Source organism: Aotus nancymaae, unplaced genomic scaffold, assembly GCF_030222135.1.
Source record: "Aotus nancymaae isolate 86718 unplaced genomic scaffold, 86718_ANA_hifiasm-v0.15.2.pri h1tg000027l, whole genome shotgun sequence".
Lineage (NCBI taxonomy): Eukaryota > Metazoa > Chordata > Mammalia > Primates > Aotidae > Aotus > Aotus nancymaae.
The window spans coordinates 2,398,010-2,419,553 of NW_026988440.1; the positions used below are offsets into that span (position 1 = coordinate 2,398,010).

At 44.6% G+C, this 21,544-nt stretch overlaps 2 protein-coding genes across 6 annotated transcripts in view; both read right to left on the reverse strand.

Moving 5' to 3' along the window:
* Window positions 1–1,396: 1,396 nt before the first annotated feature.
* LOC105711154 (saoe class I histocompatibility antigen, A alpha chain-like) overlaps window positions 1,397–21,544 on the reverse strand; it is a 64,180-nt gene continuing 44,032 nt past the window's right edge. Inside the window, exons 1-8 of one of the 4 annotated variants that reach the window (XM_064380629.1) lie at window positions 4,908–5,128; window positions 4,508–4,777; window positions 3,974–4,249; window positions 3,088–3,363; window positions 2,835–2,966; window positions 2,358–2,408; window positions 2,205–2,252; window positions 1,397–2,039 (exon numbers count right to left, since the gene is read on the reverse strand). In XM_064380629.1, the coding sequence (XP_064236699.1) occupies window positions 2,035–2,039; window positions 2,205–2,252; window positions 2,358–2,408; window positions 2,835–2,966; window positions 3,088–3,363; window positions 3,974–4,249; window positions 4,508–4,777; window positions 4,908–4,974 (1,125 nt within the window). In that variant the 5' untranslated portion in view covers window positions 4,975–5,128 and the 3' untranslated portion in view covers window positions 1,397–2,034. Of the gene's footprint in view, window positions 2,040–2,204; window positions 2,253–2,357; window positions 2,967–3,087; window positions 3,364–3,973; window positions 4,250–4,507; window positions 4,778–4,896 lie in introns of those variants that run through there. The other 3 variants (XM_064380630.1, XM_064380627.1, XM_064380628.1) reach the window with 3 other exon arrangements.
* Window positions 11,908–12,485, reverse strand: LOC110568402 (histone H2A.Z-like). Of its 2 annotated transcripts, XM_021671479.2 has the most exons (2): window positions 12,399–12,485; window positions 11,908–12,290 (listed from the first exon to the last, which is right to left on the reverse strand). In XM_021671479.2, exons 1-2 carry the CDS (start codon window positions 12,483–12,485, stop codon window positions 12,099–12,101), a joined length of 279 nt encoding a protein of 92 aa, XP_021527154.2. In that variant the 3' UTR covers window positions 11,908–12,098. The 2 variants fall into 2 exon arrangements, with proteins under 2 accessions (XP_021527154.2, XP_021527153.2); XM_021671478.2 differs by having other exon boundaries at window positions 11,908–12,485.

Consider the following 21,544-nt stretch of genomic DNA (forward strand, 5'->3'; position numbering starts at 1 on the left):
TACAGTGTAATAATAGAAATAAAGTCCACAATAAATATAACGCGCTTGAATCATCCTGAAAACATCCCTCCCAACTTGTCTGTGGAAAAATTGTCTTCTATGAAACCGGTCCCTGGTGCCTAAAACGTTGGGAACCACTGTTCTAGAAGAGTTTCCTGACTTTCAGCATTTTGTACCTTTCTTTCCAAACCACAATAGTTATCTGTAAGTCCGTTTTTTCACTGTTACTAAATCTTAGGTTCTGTCACCACAGGAACCATTCTCGGCCCCTAGTCCCACCCTGGACCTCAAAATGTTCTTTGAACATAGGAAGGGTTCAATAAATATTTGTTAAAATCCCTTGGAGTTTTCGCTTAAAAAGATTTCAGATCTAAAACTGAGGAAAGCCGACCTTTGAGGTAAGGCAAACAGAATGCCAATATGGCGGAAGCAGAAATGGGCAGAGCAAGTAGAGAAGGAAACAGCTCACCCTTCTGGGACACTAATGAGGAGCAACAGTTCCCCTTCAATTTTTTAAACACTAGGATGAGTTCAAATTTCCATCACATCTATGCATCGATTTTCTTTGCATTAATTAAGACTTCTTTGTTGCTAAAATGCAAAGATTCCGGTCTTACAAAGAAACTAATACTCTAGCAGGAATGCCTGAAATAAAAATATCCACCACTAACTGAAACCTGACTATCAGGTTGCCCATTTTGTGTTGCTGTAATAGAATAGCACAGATTGAGTAACCTTTAAAGCAAAGCAATGTGTTTCACTGTTCTGGAGGGTGGAAAGTCTAATATCAAGATCCTGGCATATGGTGAGGGTGTTTTTGTGTATCATCTCTTGGTGGAGGCAAGTGGGTGAGTGAGGGCAAGAGGCTGAACTTGCCTCAACCTCAAGCCCTTTTGTAATCAGTATGAATCCATTCATAAGGTTGGAACCCCCATGACCAGCCATTAGCCTTCACTTCCCGATATGGTTGCATTGAGGATTCAGTTCTCAACACATGCTTTTTGGAGGACACATTCAAACCACAGCACAGGTACTTTATATTAGCTTTGTAATAACCCTCCCAGGTAAATGGTGTCACATACAAATTGAGGAACTGGAGCCCAGACAGGTGAAGCCCCACCACGTAGGTCACATGGGAAGAAATGGCAAAGTAAAAATTCAAGCCCAGGTCTTCCTGGACTTTCTCACCATGCACGTTGCTGTCTCACTGTGGATATCCCCTGAGAGAATGAGACTCAGGTGATTAGACAGATTCACCAGGGAGAAGGGGAAAGTCAGCATGACCAGGACTAGAACACAGGCCAGGGAACGCAGTTCTAGGCGGACCACGGCATTGGAAGCCTAAGGATGGCTCAAATGTGGTTAAAAAATAAGAACAAGGCACAAAATGCACAAATGAAATACAAATGATGCTTGATTACAAATTTAATTTTACTTCAAAGCTAGCTGCAGCTTATCTTGGGAGGGTGAGGGAAATGAAGATGCTGTTAAAAGGCCATGGGAGAGAAAAGCTATCTGCGGGAAGAGGAGAATAATCTCCTGTGACTCTGCTGCCTCATGGACACACTGGAGCAGGGATTGGGTCCCCAAGGCCTCAGGTAGCCCTGGGCCTGTGGCTTTGCTGGGGGCAGCCCATCTGGCTGCTCCTGTGGGTTGGAGGCTAGAGCCTGAAGCTTTCCCAAGTGGGCATTGCATGTTGCTACTGACTCCACAGTTCTGTGGTCCTGCTCCCACCACTCCACAAGGCACTCTCTCCAGTGGCCTGGCTTCCATGGCTACACTAGACATTTCCCTGGTGGGGGCTCTCTGTGGCAGCTGCACCTCACATTTCCACTTGGCATCACTCATGTGGAAGGAACACATGTCAGTGTGAGGAAAGGGTCATGGTGGACACGGGGGTGGTCTGTCTCTCCACCTCCTCACATTATGCTAACAGGGACACAGGTACATTCAGATGCCTTGGCAGAAAGAGAAGGCAGATTCTCTTGAGGCGTGGAGGAATCTTTAATTTTCATCTTTCACAAAGTAGCTGTCTCAGGCTACAGAAGAAAACAGTCATGAACAAATTCAGATCAGTCACAGTAAGTGATGACACTCTGAACAGCTCACCACACACTCAAAAGTTCCGAATCAAAAAACCCCCATAACCCAGTCCTGACCCCTCTGCCCCACCCCCCACCCACTTCAGAACCCCAGGGTCTCACCTTTACAAGCCAGGAGAGACACATCAGAGCCCTGGGCACTGTCGCTGGCTGGGGTGGAACAAAAACAGGACCTGGTCAGAGCCCGCAGGAGATGTGGGCCAGGAGGAATTATGGGTGGGTGAGTGCCTCCACACTCCCACCCCCACCACTTACACGCAGCCTGAGAGTAGCTCCCTCCCTTTCCATCTGTGGGAAGAAAATGTCCTGTGAGGGGACAAGGAGAAGGCAGAGCCACCAGGTCCTAGAGGAACCCCCTAGTCTTGGACCCCAGAGAAGTTTCCAGAACTGTGACTGCAGATCCAGGGCAGGATCAGGAAACATGAGGAAAGCAGCTGTGGGTCCTGGACCAACTGCCCTCCTGAGGTCTGTCCTTAGCAGAGACCTTCCCTTGTGACCTGTGCCTCCTGGGATCAGGTCCCCATCACCACAATCATCAAGGTGATACATCTGTCCTTCAGTGTCACAGGTCCTTTATAAAAGAGTAAGCGCTGGCACACAGGGCCCATGCTGAGTAGTCCTGTGTGTGTTGATGGTGCTTCCCAGTAACTAAGCAGGGCACACTTCTACCTGGGGCTTGAAATCCCCAGTGGGACAAGAAAACTGAGACCCCACTCCTAACCCCTTCCTTACCTGAGCTCTTCTTCTTCCACATCACAACTCCAATGAATACAGCAGCAAACACAACTCCAATGAATACAGCTCCAAGGACAGCCAGACCAGCAACGATGCCCACGATGGGGATGGTGGGCTGGGAAGACGGCTCTGGGAGAAAACGGGAAGGTGAGGGTCCCTGACCCCTAGGCCTCAGCCCAACCCTGATAAAGGGCTCAAGAAGGGCTCCTGCTTTCCCTGAGAAGAGATGTGACCCCTATCCCCTCCTTACCCCATCTCAGGGTGAGGGGCTCCGGCAGCCCCTCGTGCTGCACATGGCATGTGTATCTCTGCTCCTCTCCAGAAGACACCACCACAGCCGCCCACTTCTGGAAGGTTCCGTCCCCTGCTGGCCTGGTCTCCACAAGCTCCATGTCCTGGATCTGGTCCTCCCCATCCCGCTGCCAGGTCAGTGTGATCTCCGCAGGGTAGAAGCCCAGGGCCCAGCACCTCAGGGTGGCCTCATGGTCAGAGATGGGGTGGTGGGTCACACGTGTCTTTGGGGGATCTGAGGGGAAGAGTCAGAAAATTCAGGCACTTTGCATCTCTCATGGGACAGTCCAGCAGTGCCTGTGTGACCATCCTGAGAACGAAGAGGACAATTAGAGTAGGAGAAGAGGGCAAAACCCAGACACTAGCCTGGACTTAGGGATCTAGGATAGCCTCTTATTCCTTGGAAAGTTCTAGAATCGGGGTGAGATAGCTCAGGGTAGAAGGTGAAAAGGGATTTCTGGTCCTGGCTTGAGCAGATGCTGAGTGACTGAGAAAAGCTGAAGTCAAACCTCCACAGACACTTGGTGTGGGGCTGAGAACCAGGCAGGAGAGAAAGTCCCCCATGATCCCTAACACTGGGAGTCAAAGCGAACTGCTGATCAGTTCATTTGAAGGATGGAATCTCCGACACTAGATTCCTTAATTGCCCCTGAGAGGGGCTGGCCCTTTAAGAGTCACTCTTTGGTACAGGATCTCCTGTACACAGGGTGACAGCTCCCTCTCCTGATCCAAGGAACAAGGGGCATTCTGGCCTCCATCCCTGTTTCTTCTAGGCTCTGAGGTCTGTCAGCTGTGGGCACAGTCCCAAGAAGGAGATGGGAGATTTGCTCTGTGGCCCCTCTTACCCGCACGCTGCAGCGTCTCCTTCCCGTTCTCCAGGTATCTGCGGAGCCACTCCACGCACTTGCCCTCCAGGTAGGCTCTTTGGTGTTCTGCCTCAGAGGCCTCATCTGCCTTGCGCTGGGAGATCTGAGCCGCGGTGTCCGCCGCGGTCCAGGAGCGCAGGTCCTCATTCAAGGTGAGGTAATCGGTGCCGTCGTAGGCGAACTGTTCATACCCGCGGAAAAGGCGCCCGTCGGGCCCCACGTCGCAGCCGTGCATCCACTGGAGGGTGTGAGACCCTGATCCCGCCCCTGCGGTCAGCCCCGCCCACCGAGCCCCGCGCCCCCGTCCCGCCCCTCCCGGCCCAACCCGCGGGGATTTTGGCCTAAACTGAAAATGAAACCTGGTGAACGTGTCCGGGGCTCGCCCAGGTCGAGGGTCTGGGCGGGTCCCACAGCCTCGGGGTGGACCTCGGACCCAGAGACTCAGAGTGACCCGGGCCGTCCGTGGGTGAAGGGAGGGAGTCGTGACCTGCGCCCCGGGCCAGGGTCACTCACCGGCCTCACTCTGGTTGTAGTAGCGGAGCAGGGTCCGCAGGTTCACTCGGAAACTCTGTGCGGTGTCCCTGGCGCTCTGTGTCTCCCGGTCCCAATACTCCGGCCCCTCCTGCTCCACCCACGGTGCCCGCGGCTCCATCCTCGGAATCGCGTCGTCGCTGTCGAACCGCACGAACTGCGTGTCGTCCACGTAGCCCACGGAGATGAAGTGGGGCTCCCCGCGGCCGGGTCGGGACACGGAGGTGTGGAAATACCTCAAGGAGTGGGAGCCTGGGGGCGAGAAGGGGCTGAGACCCGCCCGACCCTCCTCCCGGCCGGGCTTGTCGAGTCCTGCGCCCCCGCCGGGCGGGCCCCTGGCTCCTCCGCGCAGAGGCCGTTTTCCTCCCCACCTCGGACTCACTCGCCGAGGTCTCCTCGGTCAGGGTCAGGGCTCCCAAGAGCAGCACTAAGAGACTCTGGGGCGACATAACCGCATCCTCTGTGTCTGCGGAGAACGAGTCGAGGGTGTGTCAGGACTTTATAGTCGGGAATCGTGGTCGCTAATTGGCTTCTCTAGAAACTCGACACCCATTGGGAATGAGAACTGAGTCTGCGTCATGAGTGTCCAGGAAGAAGGACCCGACCAGATTCTGAGAAGAAATGAAACTGCGGAGTCCGGAAATCCCAACGCTGCGCCTCTCTAGTCCCCAGACTCTGCCCTTGGGGCCTGAGACCCTAAGATCCACGCCAGGGGACATGGAACACTGTTCTGCTCCCTTTCCGCCTGACCCAAGCTCGGTCTTTGTGACGCTATCAGTGGTTTTTTTCGTTGCTGTTGTTGTTGTTGTGTGTGTGTGTGTGTGTGTGTGGAGTCGGATGTATGTGTTGGGAGGTGTCTTGCTCTGTTAGCAGGCTGGTCTCGAACTTCTGGACTCAAGCGATCCTCCCGTCTCGGCCTCTCAAAGTACTAGGTTACCCGCATGAGCCACCGCACCCCGTCTTGTTTTTTTTGTGTGTGTGTGTGTGGCTTTTTTTTTTTGAGACAGAGTTTCGCTCTTGTCGCCCAGGCTGGAGTGCAATGGCTCAATCTCGGCTCACCGCAACCTACGCCTCCTGGGTTCAAGCGATTCTCCTGCCTCAGCCTCCCGAGTTGCTGGAATTACAGACATGCGCCACCATGCTCGGCTAATTTTTTGTATTCATAGTAGAGACGGGGTTTCTCCATGTTGGTCAGGCTGGTCTCAAACTCTTGACCTCAGTTGATCTGCCCGCCTCTGCCTCCCAAAGTGCTGGGATTACAGGCGTGAGCCACCGCACCTGGCCTTTTTTTGGAGACAGGTTCCCACTCTGTCACCCAGGCTGGAGTGCAGTGGCGCGATTACGGCTCACTGCAGCCTCGATCTCCAAGCCTCAAAGGATCCTTCCATCTCAGACTCCCGAGTAGCTGGGACTACGGATGCGCGCACTCACACCAGGCAATCTTTTTTATTTTATTTTGTAGATACGGGTTTTCGCCATGTTGCCCAGGCTGGTCTCGAACTCGGCTCAAGTGATCTGCCTGCCTCAGCCTCCCAAAGTGCTGTGTTTCCAGGCGTGAGCCTGCATTGTTATATACTGTATTTTAAATACCAATGTGCTGGGATTACAGACGTGAACCACCGCGGGCAGCAATCAGCGCTTCTTAAGTTTTTGTTTCAGTATCTCCGTACACTCTTAGAAAGTAGTAAGGACCCAAGTAAATTTTGTTTCTGCGGATTATATCAATATTTATCATATATAAATTAAAACAGAATGTTAAAAAATTACTTCATTTAAGATAACATTAATAACTTATTACATGCTAATAGAAATTTTTTTTTTTTTTTAAGAGACGGGGTTTCACCATGTTGGCCAGGCTGATCTCAAACTCCTGACCTCAAGTGATCCACCTGCCTCTGCCTCCCAAAGTGCTGGGATTACAGGCGTGAGCCACCGCGCCCGGCCAGAAATAATATTTTTTAAATGAAAACAAATCATTTTTAATTTTTGCAAAATAAACAATATATAGGCCGGGCAAGGTGGCTCGCCTGTAATCGCAGCAGTTTGGGAGGACGAGGCGGGTGGATCACGAGGTCAGAAGTTCAAGACCAGCCTGGACAACAAGGTGAAACCCCGTCTCTACTAACAATACAAAAATTAGCCGGGCGTGGTGGCACATGCGTGTAATCCCGGCTACTCGGGAGGCTGAGGCAGGAGAATTGCTTGAACCCAGGAGGTGGTGGTTGCAGTGAGCCGAGATTGCGCCACTGCCCTCTCGCCTGGGCGACCCAGTAACACTCCGCTGCGGGGGGATGGGGAACAAACAAACAAAAAAACAGAATGTGCTTCAAGAAGTTGCCTTTGTTACAGCCAAGATAGTCGGCCAAATGACTTCTAAAAGACCTCACACTTCAGTATAATCCCGTTTCCAGGCTAAATGGCACTCCCATCAGTGCCAGGACAGTTGACAATCTCCATGACAATGACTAGAAGTCCAAAAAGGACCGAAAGGAAAGCGGTATTACAGGTTTGGAGAAGTTCACTGCTTTTTTCCTGTAAAACTTAGGAATATTCCTCCCCTCACTGTTAATGCCCAACCCCTCCATTGGAGCCATTCTACATCTTAGCGCCCTCACCCCTCACTGGCCGAGAAGTTGATTTGGGAGAGCTGTTCCCGCCTTTCCCAGTCCTGTGAAGGAAATAAAGCTTGCTCTGCCTGAGGCTCACTTTCGGTTTCATGTATTGGCTCTGCGACTCCAAATGAGGAAAGATCCCACCTTCTGCAGCTACCAAGATTTTTGGTAACAAGAAGAGTGATTATTTACATTTTTGTAAGTGTCATTCTTGCAAAATTGTGCAAGTGTCATTCTTGTCTCATAGCATACATTCTCTTATTCACTTATTTTTTAAGTTGCAACTTTTATTTTAGATACGGGGGTACATGTGCAGGTTTGCTGCATGGGTATGTTGTCCGATGCTGAGGTCTGGGGCATGAATCCTGTCACTCAGGTAGTGAGCACAGTACCCATACATAGTTTTTCAACCCACGTCCCCACACTCTTCACTCTGTTGTTGCCATGTTTATGTCCATGTGTGCTCAGTATTTCGCTTCTAAATATAAGTGAGAAGATGCAGTATTTGGTTTTCTGTTCCTGCATTAATTCACTTAGGATTATGGCCTCCAGCTGCATCCCAGCCATTCTCTTACTTTGACTGAAGTGTATATTAAAAAAAAAAATCTAGCCTTACACAAATATTGAGTTGAAAAGGGAAGGATTATTATTATTGCTGTTGTTTAGAGACAGGGTCTCACTCTGTCACCCAGGCTGGAGTGCAGCGGCACCATCATAGCTCACTGCAGCCTCCAACTCCTGGGCTCAAGGAATTCTCTCACCTCAGTCTTCCCAGTAGCTGGAAGGTCTTGTGTGAGCTTCCCTGCCTGGACTGGATGGATTATTTTTAACAGCTTTACATGTAATTGTGGATATCCATCTTTCACATTACACAAAAACTATACAAGTGGTGATTTCTTTTTTTAAAGCAAATAATCCATTTTTTTAATTAAAAAATTTTTAAAATTTCATTAGTTTTTAGGGAACAGGTGGTGTGTGGTTACATGAATAAGTTCTTTATTGGTGATTTCTGAGATTTTGTTGCACCCAGCCCCCGATTAGTGTACAAGGTAAACAATGTGTAGTCTCTTCTCCCTCACTTCCCTCTTCCTTCCCCTGGGAGTTCCCAAAGTCCATTGTATCATTCTCATGCCTTTGTGTTCTCATAGCTTAGCTCCCACTTATAAGTCAGAGCATACAACGGCTGGTTTTCCATTCCCGAGTTAATTCACTTAGAATAATGGTCTCCAACTCCATCCAGGTTGCTTCAAATGCCATTCTTTCATTTTTTTTTTTATGACTGAGTAGTATTCTATGTGTGTGTGTGTGCGTGTAGCATATATATCTTGCATATATATATAAAACATATATATTTTGCATATATATATATGCATCACATTTTCTTTATCCACTCGTTGATTGATGGGTGTTTGGGCTGGTTTCATATTTTTGCATTTGCCAATTGTGCTGCATAAACATGCATGTTCAAGTATCATTTTCGTATAATGATTCCTTTTCCTCTGGGTAGATATCCAGTAGTGGGATTGCTGGATCAAATGGTAGATCTAGCTTCAGTTCTTTAAGGAATCACCATACTGTTTTCTGTAGTGGTTGTACTAGTTTAGATTCCTACCAGCAGAGTAAAAGTGCTCCATTTTCACCACATTCGTGCCAACATCTATTTTATTTTCTATTTTTTTTTATGGATATTCTCGCAAGAGTAAGGTAGTATGACATTGGGGCTTTGACTTACTTTTCCCTGATAATTAGTGATATTGTGCACTTTTTCATGTTTTTTGGCCATTTGTATATATTTTTTTGAGGATTATCTATTCATGTCCTTAGTGTACTTTTTGATGGAATTATTTGTTTTTTTCTTGCTGATTTGTTTGTATTCCTTGTAGACTCTGGATATTAGTTCTTTGTCAGATTCATAGTTTATGAATATTTTCCCCCTCTCTGTAGAGTGTCTGTTTACTCTGCTAATTATTTCTTTTGCTGCACCAATGTTTTTAGTTTAATTAAGTCTCATCTATTTATCTTTCTTTTTTTGCATTTGCTTTTGGGTTGTTGGTCATGCACTCTTTGCCTAAGCCAATGTCTAGCAGAGTTTTTTTCTGATGTTATATTCTAGAATTTTTATGGTGTCACGTCTTAGATTTAAGTCTGATCCATCATGAGTTGATTTCTACCTAAGGTGAGAGATAAGGATCATTTCATTCTTCTACATGTGGCCTGCCAATCATCACAGCATCATTTGTTGAATAGAGTGTCCTTTCCTTACTTTATGTTTTTGTTTTTTTTGTCAAAGATCAGTTGGCTGTAGGTATTTGACTTCATTTTTGGTTTCTCCATTCTATTCCAGTCATCTGTGTGCCTATTTTTATATCAGTACCATGCTGTTTTGGTGACTATAGGCTCTAGTATAGTTTGAAGTCAGGTAACATGATGCCTCTAGATTTCTTTATTGGTTAATCTTGCTTTGGCTATGCAGGCTCTTTTTTGGTTCCATATGCATTTTAGGGTTGCTTTTTCTAGTTCTGTGAAGAATGATGATGTTATTTTGATGGGAATTGCATTGAATTTGTAGACTACTTTCGGCAGTATGGTCATTTTCACAATATTGATTCTACCCATTCATGAAAACGAGATGTGTTTCCATTTGTTTGTTGCTATCTATGATTTCTTTCAGCAGTGTTTTGTAATTTTTCTTGTAGAGGCCTTTCATCTCCTTGGTTAGGTATATTCTAGGTACTTTGTTTTTGCAGCTGCTGTAAAAGGGATTGAGTTCTTGATTTGATTCTCAGCTTGGTCGCTGTTGGTGCTACTGATTTTTCTACATTGATTTTTGTACCCTGAAACTTTACTGAATCCATTTATCAGATCTAGGAGCTTTTTGGATGAGTCTTTAGGGTTTTCTAGGTACATAATCATATCATCAGCAAACAGCGACAATTTGACTTCCTCTTTACCAATTTGGATGCCCTTTATTTCTTTCTCTTGTCTGATTGCTCTGTCTAGACCAATATCCCTGATGAACATAGATGCAAAAATCCGCAACAAAATACTAGCTAACTGAATCCAGCAGCATATTAAAAGATAATCTACCACGATTAAGTGGGTTTCAAACCAGGGAATGCAGGGATGGTTTAATATACACAAGTCAGCCTACGCATGGTGGCTCAATCCCAGCACTTTGTGAGGCTGAGACGGGTAGATCACTTGCGGTCAGGAGTTCGAGACCAGCCTGGCCAACATGGTGAAACCCCATCTCTACTAAAAAAAAAAACAAAAAAAACCCACAAGTCAATAAATGTGATACACCACATAAACAGTTTTTAAAAACAAAAATCATATAATCATGTCAATAGGTGCAGAAAAAATCATTTGACAAAATCTAGCATCCCTTTATGATTAAATCCTTCAGCAAAATCAACATAGAAAGCTATCTATGACAAAACTACAGCCAACATTATACTGAATGGGAGAAAGATGAAAACATTCCCCTGAGAACACAAGGATGCCCACTTTGACCACTTCTATTTGACGTAATACTGGAAGTCCTAGCAAGTGGTAATTTCTTAGAGGTTAGATACAACCTGAATCCCTATCGTTGAATATTTGTCTTCTGTTATATTAAAATAGATTCGTCTATCTTTCCCATTGAATGGATCTTGTACTAATGACTAATGCAGTGGTGCGATTATAGCTCACTGGGGCCTCAACCTACCACGTCAGCCTGCTAAGTAGTTGAGACCAAAGGCAGATGACGCCATACTCAGCTAATTAAAAAAGTTTTTTGGACAGATGGGGTTCTCCCTGTGTTGCTTACTCTGGTCTCGAACTCTTAGACTCAAGTCTTCCTCCTGTCTTGGTCTTCTAAAGTGCCAAGATTACTGGCATGAGCCACTACGCCCGGCTGCTACTAATTTTTTTTTTTTTTGAGACAGTCTCACTGTGTCACCCAGGATGAAATGCAGAGGCATGACCTCAGTTCACTGCAACCTCTGCCTCCTATGTTTAAGCAATTCTTGTGCCTCAGCCTCCCAAGTAGCTGGGATTAGAGGGCCTCACAGCCAGGCCTGGCTAAGTTTTTGTATTTTTAGCAGAGACGGGGTTTTACCACATTGGCTAGGCTGGTTTTCAACTCCTGTTCTCAAGTGACCTGCCTGCCTTGGTCTCCCAAAGTGCTGGGATTATAGATGTGGGCCACCATGCCCAGCCCATTACTAATTTTTAATGTTGATTTGTATCCTGCAACTTTACTGAATTTGTTTATTAGTTCTAAGTTTTTGGTGGAGTCTTTAGATCTTTCCAAATAAAAGATTATATCATCTGCAAACAAGGATAATTTGACTTCTATTTCTTTCTCTTGTCCAATTGCTCTAGCTAAGACTTTCAATACTATATTGAGTATCAGTTGTGAAAGAGGGCAACCTTGTTGTGTTCCTGATCTTAGAGGAAAGGCGTGATACTGCCTGTGGGTCTGTTGTCTTGAAATCTACTTTTATGATATAGGAGTAGTTATGCCTTCTCTTTTTGGTTTCCAATGGCATGGAATATCTTTTCCATTCCTTTATTTTTCAGTCTATGTGTTTCTTTTCCTTTTTTTTTTTTTTTTGGGATATGACCTTTATTGAGCTTATCCACTAGAGTGAAAATAATGTCTGTATAAAACCAAATGGTTGTTACTATAACTTCTGCATCACAATTAAAATTCAAACCTTTTTTTAAAAACAGTCAACTCAATCAAAACCCACTACTTCAGAATCAATAGCTCCTTTATAACACTTAAATATGGTTAAGACTCGAACGCAGAAATTTGGTTGGTTGGAAAGCTAATTAAACTTCCAACTTGCTCAAATAGAATTACAAAAGGCAAAATTGTATTTCTCACAGAGATACAGTCCACTGGAACCACCAACACTGGACAGCTGTTAGAGTATTTAGAGTCCTGAGATAACAAGGAATCCAGGCATCCTTTAGATAGTCTTCTGTTGTCCTTTCTTCCCAGTCAGAGATCTGTGGATGTGTGGAATGACACCACCAGCTGCAATTGTAGCCTTGATGAGAGAATCCAACTCTTCATCTCCACGAATAGCAACTTGCAAGTGACGAGGGGTAACACGCTTTACCTTTAAGTCTTTTGATGCATTTCCTGCCAGTTCCAGTACCTCTGCGGTGAGGTACTCCAGGATGGCTGCACTGGACACAGCGGCCATCGTGCCCACATGTCCATGACTGGTTGTCCTAGGTTTCAGGTGTCCATGAATATAGCCCACTGGGAACTGCAAGCCGGCTGTCTGTGAGTGGGAAACCACTTTTCTCTTGGCCTTTCCGGAGTCCTTCCCAGCCGTACCACCAGCCATTTCAAATTCTCCTGAAGCTTAAGCAAGAAACGCAGAGAAAGAGCTAATTAGACTCAAGGCGAGATCCTGCCACCTACTCCTCTGTTGCACCACGATTCAAATTCTTTATAGGCAACATGTGTTTCTTGTAGGCAACAGATCATTGGGTCCTGTTTATTTTATCTATTCAGTCATAATTTGATTGGAGAGTTTAGTCCATGAACATTCAATGTTATTATTGATAAGCGAGGACATTTTATTTTTTATTTTCTAGTTGTTTTGTAGTCTTTTCTTCCTTCTTTCTTTCCTTCACGTCTTCTTTTTAGTGAAGGTGATTTTCTCTAGTGATATGATTTAATGTCTTGCTTTTTGTTTTTTGGGTATCCATTGTATGTTTTTCGATTTGAGATTGCCATTAAGCTTGCAAATAATATCTTGTAACCCATTATGTTAAGTTAATAACAACTTAACACTGTTTACCTAAACAAACAAGCAAAAAGAAAACTAATTAAAAAACTCTATACCTTAACGTCATCCCCAGCTTTTTAGCTTTTGTTGTTTCTATTTATATCTTATTGTATAATCCATGTCTTAAAAAGATGTTGCAGTTATTTTTTATTGGTTCATCTTTTAGTCTTTCTACTTAAAATTTATACACCACAGTTCCCATGTTATAATATTCTGTTTTTTTCTGTGTACTATTAGCAGTGGGTTCTGTACCTTCTGATGATTTCTTATTGCTCATTAACATCTTTTTCTTTCTGATTGAATACTCCCTTTAGCATTTCTTGTAAGACAGGTCTGGTGTTGATGAAATCCTTCAGCTTTTGTTTGTGTAGAAAAGGCTTTTTTCCCCCTCCTTTCTGTTTGAAGGATATTTTCACTGGATATACTACTCCAGGGCAAAAGTTTTCTTCCTTTGGTACTTTTTTTTTTTTGAGATGGAGTTTCGCTCTTGTTACCCAGGCTGGAGTGCAATGGCGTGATCTCGGCTCACCACAACCTCTGCCTCCTGGGTTCAGGCAATTCTCCTGCCTCAGCCTCCTGAGTAGCTGGGATTACAGGCACGTGCCACCGTGCTCAGCTAATTTTTTGTATTTTTAGTAGAGACGGAGTTTCACCATGTTGACGAGGATGGTCTCGATCTCTTGACCTTGTGATCCACCCGCCTCGGCCTCCCAAAGTGCTGGGATTACAGGCATGAGCCACCGCGCCCGGCCCTCTTTGATACTTTAAATATGTCACGCTACTCTCTCCTGATCTATAAAGTTTCCACCGAAAAGTCTGTTGCCAGATGTATTCAAGCTCTATGGTATGCTATCTGTTTTTTTCTCTTGCTGCTTTTAGGATCTTGTATTTATCTTTGACCTTTGGGAGTTTATTAAATGCCTTGAGGTAGTCTTCCTTGGGTAAATTGGCTTGGTGTTATGTAACCTTTTACTTGGATATTTGTATCTTTCTCTAGGTTTGGGAAGTTCTCTCTTATTATCCTTTGAATAAACTTTCTACCCTATCTCTTTCTCTACCTCCCCTTTAAGGCCAATAATTCTTCGATTTTCCTTTTTGAGGCTATTTTCTAGATCTTGTAGGCCTGCTTCATTTTTTTGTGTGTCCTCTGTATTTTCAAACAGCCTGTCTTCAAGCTCACTATTATTAAAATGTTTCTGCTTTTTAAAATCAATTCTGCTATTAAAAGACTGATTCATCTTTCAGTATATCAGTTACATTTTTCAACTGCAGAATATCTGATTGATTTGTTTTAATTATTTCAATATCTTTGTTAAATTTATCTGATAAACTAGTGAACTCCTTCTCTGTGTTATCTTGAATTTCCTTGAGTTTCCTCAAAGCAGCTATTTTGAATTCTTTGTCTGAAAGGTCACATGTCTCTGTTTCTCCAGGAATGGTCCCTGGTGCCTTATTTAGATTGTTTGGTGAGGTCATGTTTTCCTGGATGGTATTGATGATTGTAGATGTTCATCAGTATCTGGGCATTAAAGAGTTAGGTATTTATTGTAGTATTTGCAGTCTGAGTTTATATGTATCTGTCCTTCTTGGGAAGGGTTTCCAGGTATTCAAAATGACTTGGGTGTTATGATCCAAGCCATATCTGCATTAGGTGTTATGATCAAACCCAGTAGGGCTTGAGATGTGGTTCTTCCAAACTTGCAGAGGCACTGTGGTTCTTCCAAACTTGTAGAGGTATTGCCTTGGTGATCTTGGATAAAATCTGGAAGAATTCTCTGGATTACTCTAGCTCTCTTCCCTTACTTTCTCCCAAACAAATAGAGTCTCCTTTTCTGTGCTGAGCCAACTGGATCTAGTGGTGAGGTGACACAAGTGCCCTTGTGTCCACCACCACTGAGACTGTGCTGGACGAGACGTGAAGACAGCATAGTACTGATTCTCACCCAAGGGCGGCTATGACCACTATCTGGCTACTGCCTGTGTTCACTGAAGGCCGTAGGGGCTCTACAATCAGCAGGTGGTGAAGGCAGACAGGCTGTGTCCTTCCCTTTGGGACAGTAGCTTCCCCCAGGACCCAGGCAGGCCCAGAGGCGGTGTCTGGAAGCCAAGGACTGGAGTAAAAAGCCTTAGAATGCCACCTGGTGTTCTCCTGTATTGTGGCTGAGCTGGCACTCAAACCATGAGATGTGGTCCTTCCCACTCTTCCCTTTCCACAGGCAGAGGAGTCTCACCCTATGGCTGACATCACCATAGGCCCATGGTGAGTATTGTCAGGCTGCCGCTGATGTTTCTTTCTTTTTTTTTCACTAGAAAAGGCAGAAACCAGTGTAACACTGATGTTTTCCTAAGGTTCAATTTGTGATGAACGTTTCCTGGTCTGGGACTTCATTCAGGACAGTGGGCTCCCCTCTGGTCCAGGGCAGGCCTAGAAAAGCCATCCAAGATCCAAGGTCTGGAATCAGGGACCCCAAGAACCTGCTTGATGTTCTACCCTTCTGTGGCCAAGCTGATACCTAAGGTGCAAGACAAAGCCTTCTTTTCTTTTCCCTCCTTTCAGGAAGCAGGAGTCTTACCCTGTAGCCACCAAAGTTGGGAATGTGGTGAGTTTCATCTGAAGCTGGAAAGCCACAGAGTCTCACCCAAGCCCCATGGCGTACTGTCTGGCTATTGCTGCTGGTTATTAAGGACCCAAGCGCTCTTTAGTCAGCAGATGATGGGTTCTGCCAGGACTGGCTTCTTCTTTTCAAGGCAGCGGGTTCCCGTTCAGCTCAGGGTGTGTCTAGAAATGTCACCTGGGAGCTAGGGCCTGTAAAGGGGCTGCATAATTCTGACTGGTGCTCTATTCTTATGTAGCTGAGCTGGCATCCAAGACTCAAGACAAAGTCCTCTTTACTCTTCTCTCTCTTCTCAAGTGGAAGGAAAGAGTCTCTCTTGGAGCTGTGAGCTGTGCAGCATGGGACTGGGGGACGGGTGGTGCAAGCACTTCCTTAGCCACCATAGCTGGTGTCTCAGTAGGTCGTCTGCCCCTCTAGTCCACTGACTCTGAGCCCAGTTCAGCACTAGGACTTGCTCAGGAGTTGCAGTTCTTGTGGCCTAGACTGACTTTCAAGTTTTTTTCTTTTTTTCTTTTTTTATAGAGACGGGATTTCATCATATTGGCCAGGATGTTATTGATCTCTTGACCTCGTGATCTGCCCGCCTTGGCCTCCCAAAGTGCTGGGATTACAAGCGTGAGCCACTGCAACCGGCCTCAGGTTTATTTAGAGCTCTAGAGCCCTGGAGCCCTTTAGCCCATGCTGGTGAGGCTTGCCAGAACTCAAGCTTTTTTTTTTTTTTTGGAGACTGAGTCTTGCTCTGTAGCCCAGGCTGGAGCGCAGTGGCATGATCTCAATTCACTGCAACCTCCACCTCACGGGTACAAGCAATTCCGTCTCAGCCTCCCGAGTAGTTGGGAGCTGTGTATTCTGCATCCATTAGATGAAATATTCTGTAAATATCTATTAGGTCCATTTAGCATATAGTGTGGATTAAGTCCAACGTTTCTTTGTTTATTTTCTGCCTAAATGATCTGTCCATTGCTGCAAGTGTGTGGTGTTAAAGTCTCCAGCTATTATTGTATTGAGATCTATCACTCTCTTTAGCTCTAACAGTAATTGCTTTATGTAGCTGGGTGCTTCAGTGTTGGGTGCATATTATTCTTCTTCTTATTTTTGAAATGACAGGTCTCACATATTTATTACTGAACCCAGTCAACCAATGAGTTCATAACAGACCAAGGAGGAAATGCTGTCCAACTCTCCAGATAGTGGTGACATTTTCAGCTTGATATGGTAACGTGATTGTGACCTTCAGACAGCATAAATATGTATGTCATCTCACATGCAATTCCTTATAGACCCAGCTTGGGTCTTCTCCAGTGTCTCCTTTAGGAGTTGTACCTGATTTTATTACCAGTTTCATCCAAATCCACTAGGGAATGGGACAATTTTGCTTTTGTTTCTTGGCCAGGAATTACTTAATCCTGAAAATCTTGTGAGGAGACGTGGTGAGAAATGGAGTCAAGCACACACCACGATGGTGGAGAAGGGAAGAGACAGGTGCATAGTATTTACAATCATTATATTCTCTTGCTGAATTAACCCTTTTATTATTATATCATGACCTTCTTTGTCTCTTCATATAGTTTTCCTCTTGAAATCTATTTGGTTTGATATAGGTGTAGCTGCTTCTGCTTGGTTTTGGTTTCCATTGGCATGGAAGATCTTTTTCCATTCCTTTCTTTTCAGTCCATGTGTGTCTTTATATGCAAAATGTATTTCTTGTAGGCAACAGATCATTGGGTCTTGTTTATTTTATCCATTGAGTCATGTTGTCTTTTGACTGGAGAGTTTAGACCATTTACATTCAATGTTATTATTGGTAAAGAAGGACATTTTGTTATTTGTTTTCTAGTTTTTTTAATGTATTTTTTTTTCTTTCTTTCCTTCATGTCTTCCTTTTAGTGTAGGTGATTTTCTCTGGTGATATGATTTAAATTCTTGCTTTTAATTTTTTTGTATATCTGTTGTATGTTTTTTATGATTTGAGATTACCATGCTGCTTGCAAATAATATGTTTAACCATTATTTTAAGCTGTTAAAAACTGAACACTGATTGCATAAACAAAGAACTGAAAAGATAATAAAAATTTCATGTTTCATTTTTATTTATTTATTTTTTGAGATGGACTTTTGCTCTTGTTGCCCAGACTGGAGTGCAGTGGCACAATCTTGACTCACTACAATCTCCACCTCCCAGATTCAAGCGATTCTCTTGTCTCAGCCTCCCAAGTAGCTAGGATTGCAGGTGTGTGCCACCACATCCTGCTAACTTTTGTATTTTTTGTAGAGATGGGATTTCACCATGTTAGCCAGGTTGGTCTCAAACCTCAGGTGATCCACCTGCCTTGACCTCCCAAAGTGCTGGGATTACAGGCATGAGCCACTGCACCTGGCCTAAATTTCACACTTTAACTTCATCCCCCTGCATTTTTTTTTTTTGAGATTGAGTTTTTCTCTTGTTGAGCAGGCTGGAGTTCAGTGACATGATCTCAGCTCACCGCAACCTCTGCCCCTCGGTTTCAACCTATTCTCCTGCCTCAGGCTCCCGAGTAGCTGGGACTACAGGCACGCACCACCACGCACAGCTAAATTTTGTATTTTCAGTAGAGATGAGGTTTCTCTGTGTTAGTCAGGCTGGTCTTGAACTCCCGACCTCGGGTGATCTGCCCGCCTCGGCCTCCCAAAGTGCTGGGATTGTGGGTGTGAGCCACTGTGCCTGGCCTGCTTTTTAACTTTTTGTTGTTTCTATTCATATATTATTGTACTATGTCTTGAAAGGCCACTGTAGTTATTATTTTTTATTGGTTGATTTTTTAGTCTTTCTAGTTAATATGTAAGTATTTTACACAGCACAAATACAACATTCTAATATTCTGTGTTTTTCTGTGGCATTTGGTTCTTGCGTGAAGGAATTGCGAAACACCAGTCTGGGTCTAAATGCAATTGATTTTATGAAGTTAAATGTCCCAAATACTCCCCCTGAGTTTTTACTAGCTGCAGTTTTTCCTTCCACATTTATGGTGTTTTGCAGCCAGTTGCTTTAACAGATGTACGGTGCCTTTTTTGTAGGCTCTCTGTGAAGCAGAGCAAAGAAGAAGTTCATCTATATATTGTAGTAAGGTGGAACCTGAAGTAGAAGGTATATCCTCCAAGTCTTCCCTTAAGATTTGAAAAACTTAGAAAAGGCTTTCGTGAAGGCATGGGGGCATTACTATCTAGGTAAATTGTTGGCTTTCCCAGGTAAAAGCAAAAAGGTATCCTGATCCACTGGATTACTAAAGAATGTATGACACAGATTAGTGACAGTGAAAAACCTGCTATCGATAAGTAATGAGTTTAATAAAATATGGGGATTTGGAACCACTGGATGCCTTAGAATCACTAGGTAGTTTACTGCTCAGAAGTCCTGAACAAAACTCCACCCACAGGTGTTTGTTTTTTTTAAATAGGTAGATTGGGACATTACAAGGATGAGTATAACAAGGCTGTTGAAAGCAAATCCTGAAGTGTGTGAGAAATCACACTGTTTGCTGTGAGAGCGGCGGCAAGGAGAACCTAGTCACCCCCAAAGCGGAAAACTGCCCCCAAAGCGGAAAACTGCTCAAAGCATTATAAAACAGTAACCAATATGAATATGCCTCACACCAGATGAATTAGTTCTTTGAACACAGGATGTGTGACTGTTTCCTTTGTCCTCTCTAAAGAGTGCTTTCTAGTTTGTCTTTAACCAATAGTAAATATACACTAGCTGCCTGGTTAGTTTACCTTTAACCAATGAGAGAACACAGAGCATCCGCTTGTAAAACTTGTCACTGGAAAGTAAAGAATAAATACGTAGGTCAGAGTCTGCTCTGCACCCTCAGCTGGAAATGCTGGGGGACCCCTGATCCCCACTCTGAACTCAACTTTTACTTTTTATCCCTGTGTCTGTTTCTTAATTCTTCAGTGCCGCCTGGGTTGGGGTCTCTATGGCTGAGCTGGGCTCGGCATGAGGCTCTCATGTTCTTTTATAATAGGTTTAATGACTTATAATGCCATCTGGTTTAGTGGATATTGTTTGATATTAGGCAAGGGTCTTGATGGATGAAGCTGGATTTTAATAGGAGGTGTATTGTAAAATTTGCCAGAATCAATAGATGGTTTTGCCTGTATAAAAACAGGGATGTGATTCAGCAGTGAAGGGGTGTGATTAGTTTGTATATTTGTCCCCACTCAAATCTCATGTTGAATTGTAATCCACAGTGTTGGTGGTGGGTCTCGGCGGGAGGTGATTGGATCGTGAGGACACGTTTCTCAGGAATGGTTTATCATCATCGCTTTGGTATTGTCCTTGAGAGAGTGAGTAAGACTCATGAGATCTGGTTGTTTAAAAGTGTGTGGCCCCCACCTACTCCTTGTTCCTGCTTTCACTAGGTGACATGCCTGCTGTTCTTTGCCTCCACTGTGCTTGTAAGCCTCCTGCAACCACATCAGAAGCTAAGCAGATGCCCAGCTTCCTGGTCAACCACGCAAAACTGTTAGCCAATTAAACCTCTTTATAAATTACCCCATCTCAGGTAATTCTTTTTTTAAAAAAGTTAAGATTTGAGACAGAGTCTCACTTTGTCACACAGGTGTAGGGCTGATGGCCCACAGGGTCGTGAGGTGTCCCTTATGCTGTGCTGAGGCGCAGAATCTGAGAAATAAAGAGACAGGACACAGAAGTACAAGGAAAACGCAGCTGGGCTCGAGGGGACATGCCACCTGTGAGTGGAGTCAGGCGAGGCCCCGAATGTCCAGAAGCATGAGTATTTATTGTGTATAGGTTAGGGGGCAGGGCAGTGAGTGAAGTCATCTTTAAGGATAGTGATAGGGTCATGAGCAATAAAACAAGGAGCCCACCCCCATTAGGTCACCGAGACATGGAGGTGGGCTGTGCGCAGTGAAGAGGGTGCAGTGTGCAATACCTCTATCTATGAGCAAGCTACTAAGAAGATTTATAGGAGGATGCTTTAAGTCACACAGCAGTGACAGAGCTGTCAGTGTCTATGCCACCTGCTGGCAGCTTCCAGTGAGTTCTATAGGAAGATGCTTTTGGAGCAGCACAGTAACAAGCGCTGATAAAGTTCACAGTCACCAAGGTGCGATTACCGGTCTGAGGGCAGCCTTCCACAAGAACTGGAGCAAGGTCCTACAACTCCTTTATCAGGAGGAGTGGCTCTTGCCCCAAGCCTGCCATACAGCAGGTATCTTTGTGATACTGAATGCTGCTGCCTGGGCCATGGGTTCTTGTCCTGGTATGACTGTTTTTCCCTTAAATCACGCTCTGCCTTGTGTCTGCTCTAGACATTCCTCCCATTATAAGCTGCTTATTCCTTAATTCATGCTCTGTACTGTATCTACTCTAGGCATTCCTCCGGTTATGAACTAAGATATAGTTATATATATATATATATATATATATATATATATACACATATGGAAATAACTGAGTGGTAAGATATTCTTTAGGCACTCATTCTATGAACTATTATATGATTATATATAGAGGATTATATAAAGGGAAACAACTGAGTAGAAACACTATAAACTGAGATATTCTCCAAGGCCTAATTCTATAAACTAATATATGATTATATAAAGGATTATATAAAGGAAATAACTGAGTAGTAACACTATAAACTGTGATATTCTTCAGGCCTTAATTATGCCAGGATTCTGCTTAGCTCTCCTTCCTCGGTACCTGTACGGGGGTTACCCACACTCAGGCTGGAGTACACTGGCACTGTCTTGGCTCACTGCAAACTCCCTCTCTGGGTTTAACTAATTCTCACGCCTCAGCCTCCCAAGTGTCTGGGATTACAGGCGTGTGCAATCACACCCAGCTAATTTTTGAAATTCTAAGTAGAGACAGGGTTCGCCATGTTGCTCAGGCTGGTCTCAAACTCCTGGCTTGCAGCAATCCTCCTGCTTTGAACTCCCAGAGTGCTGGGATTACAAGCATGAGCCACTGTGCCCGGCCAGGTACTTCTT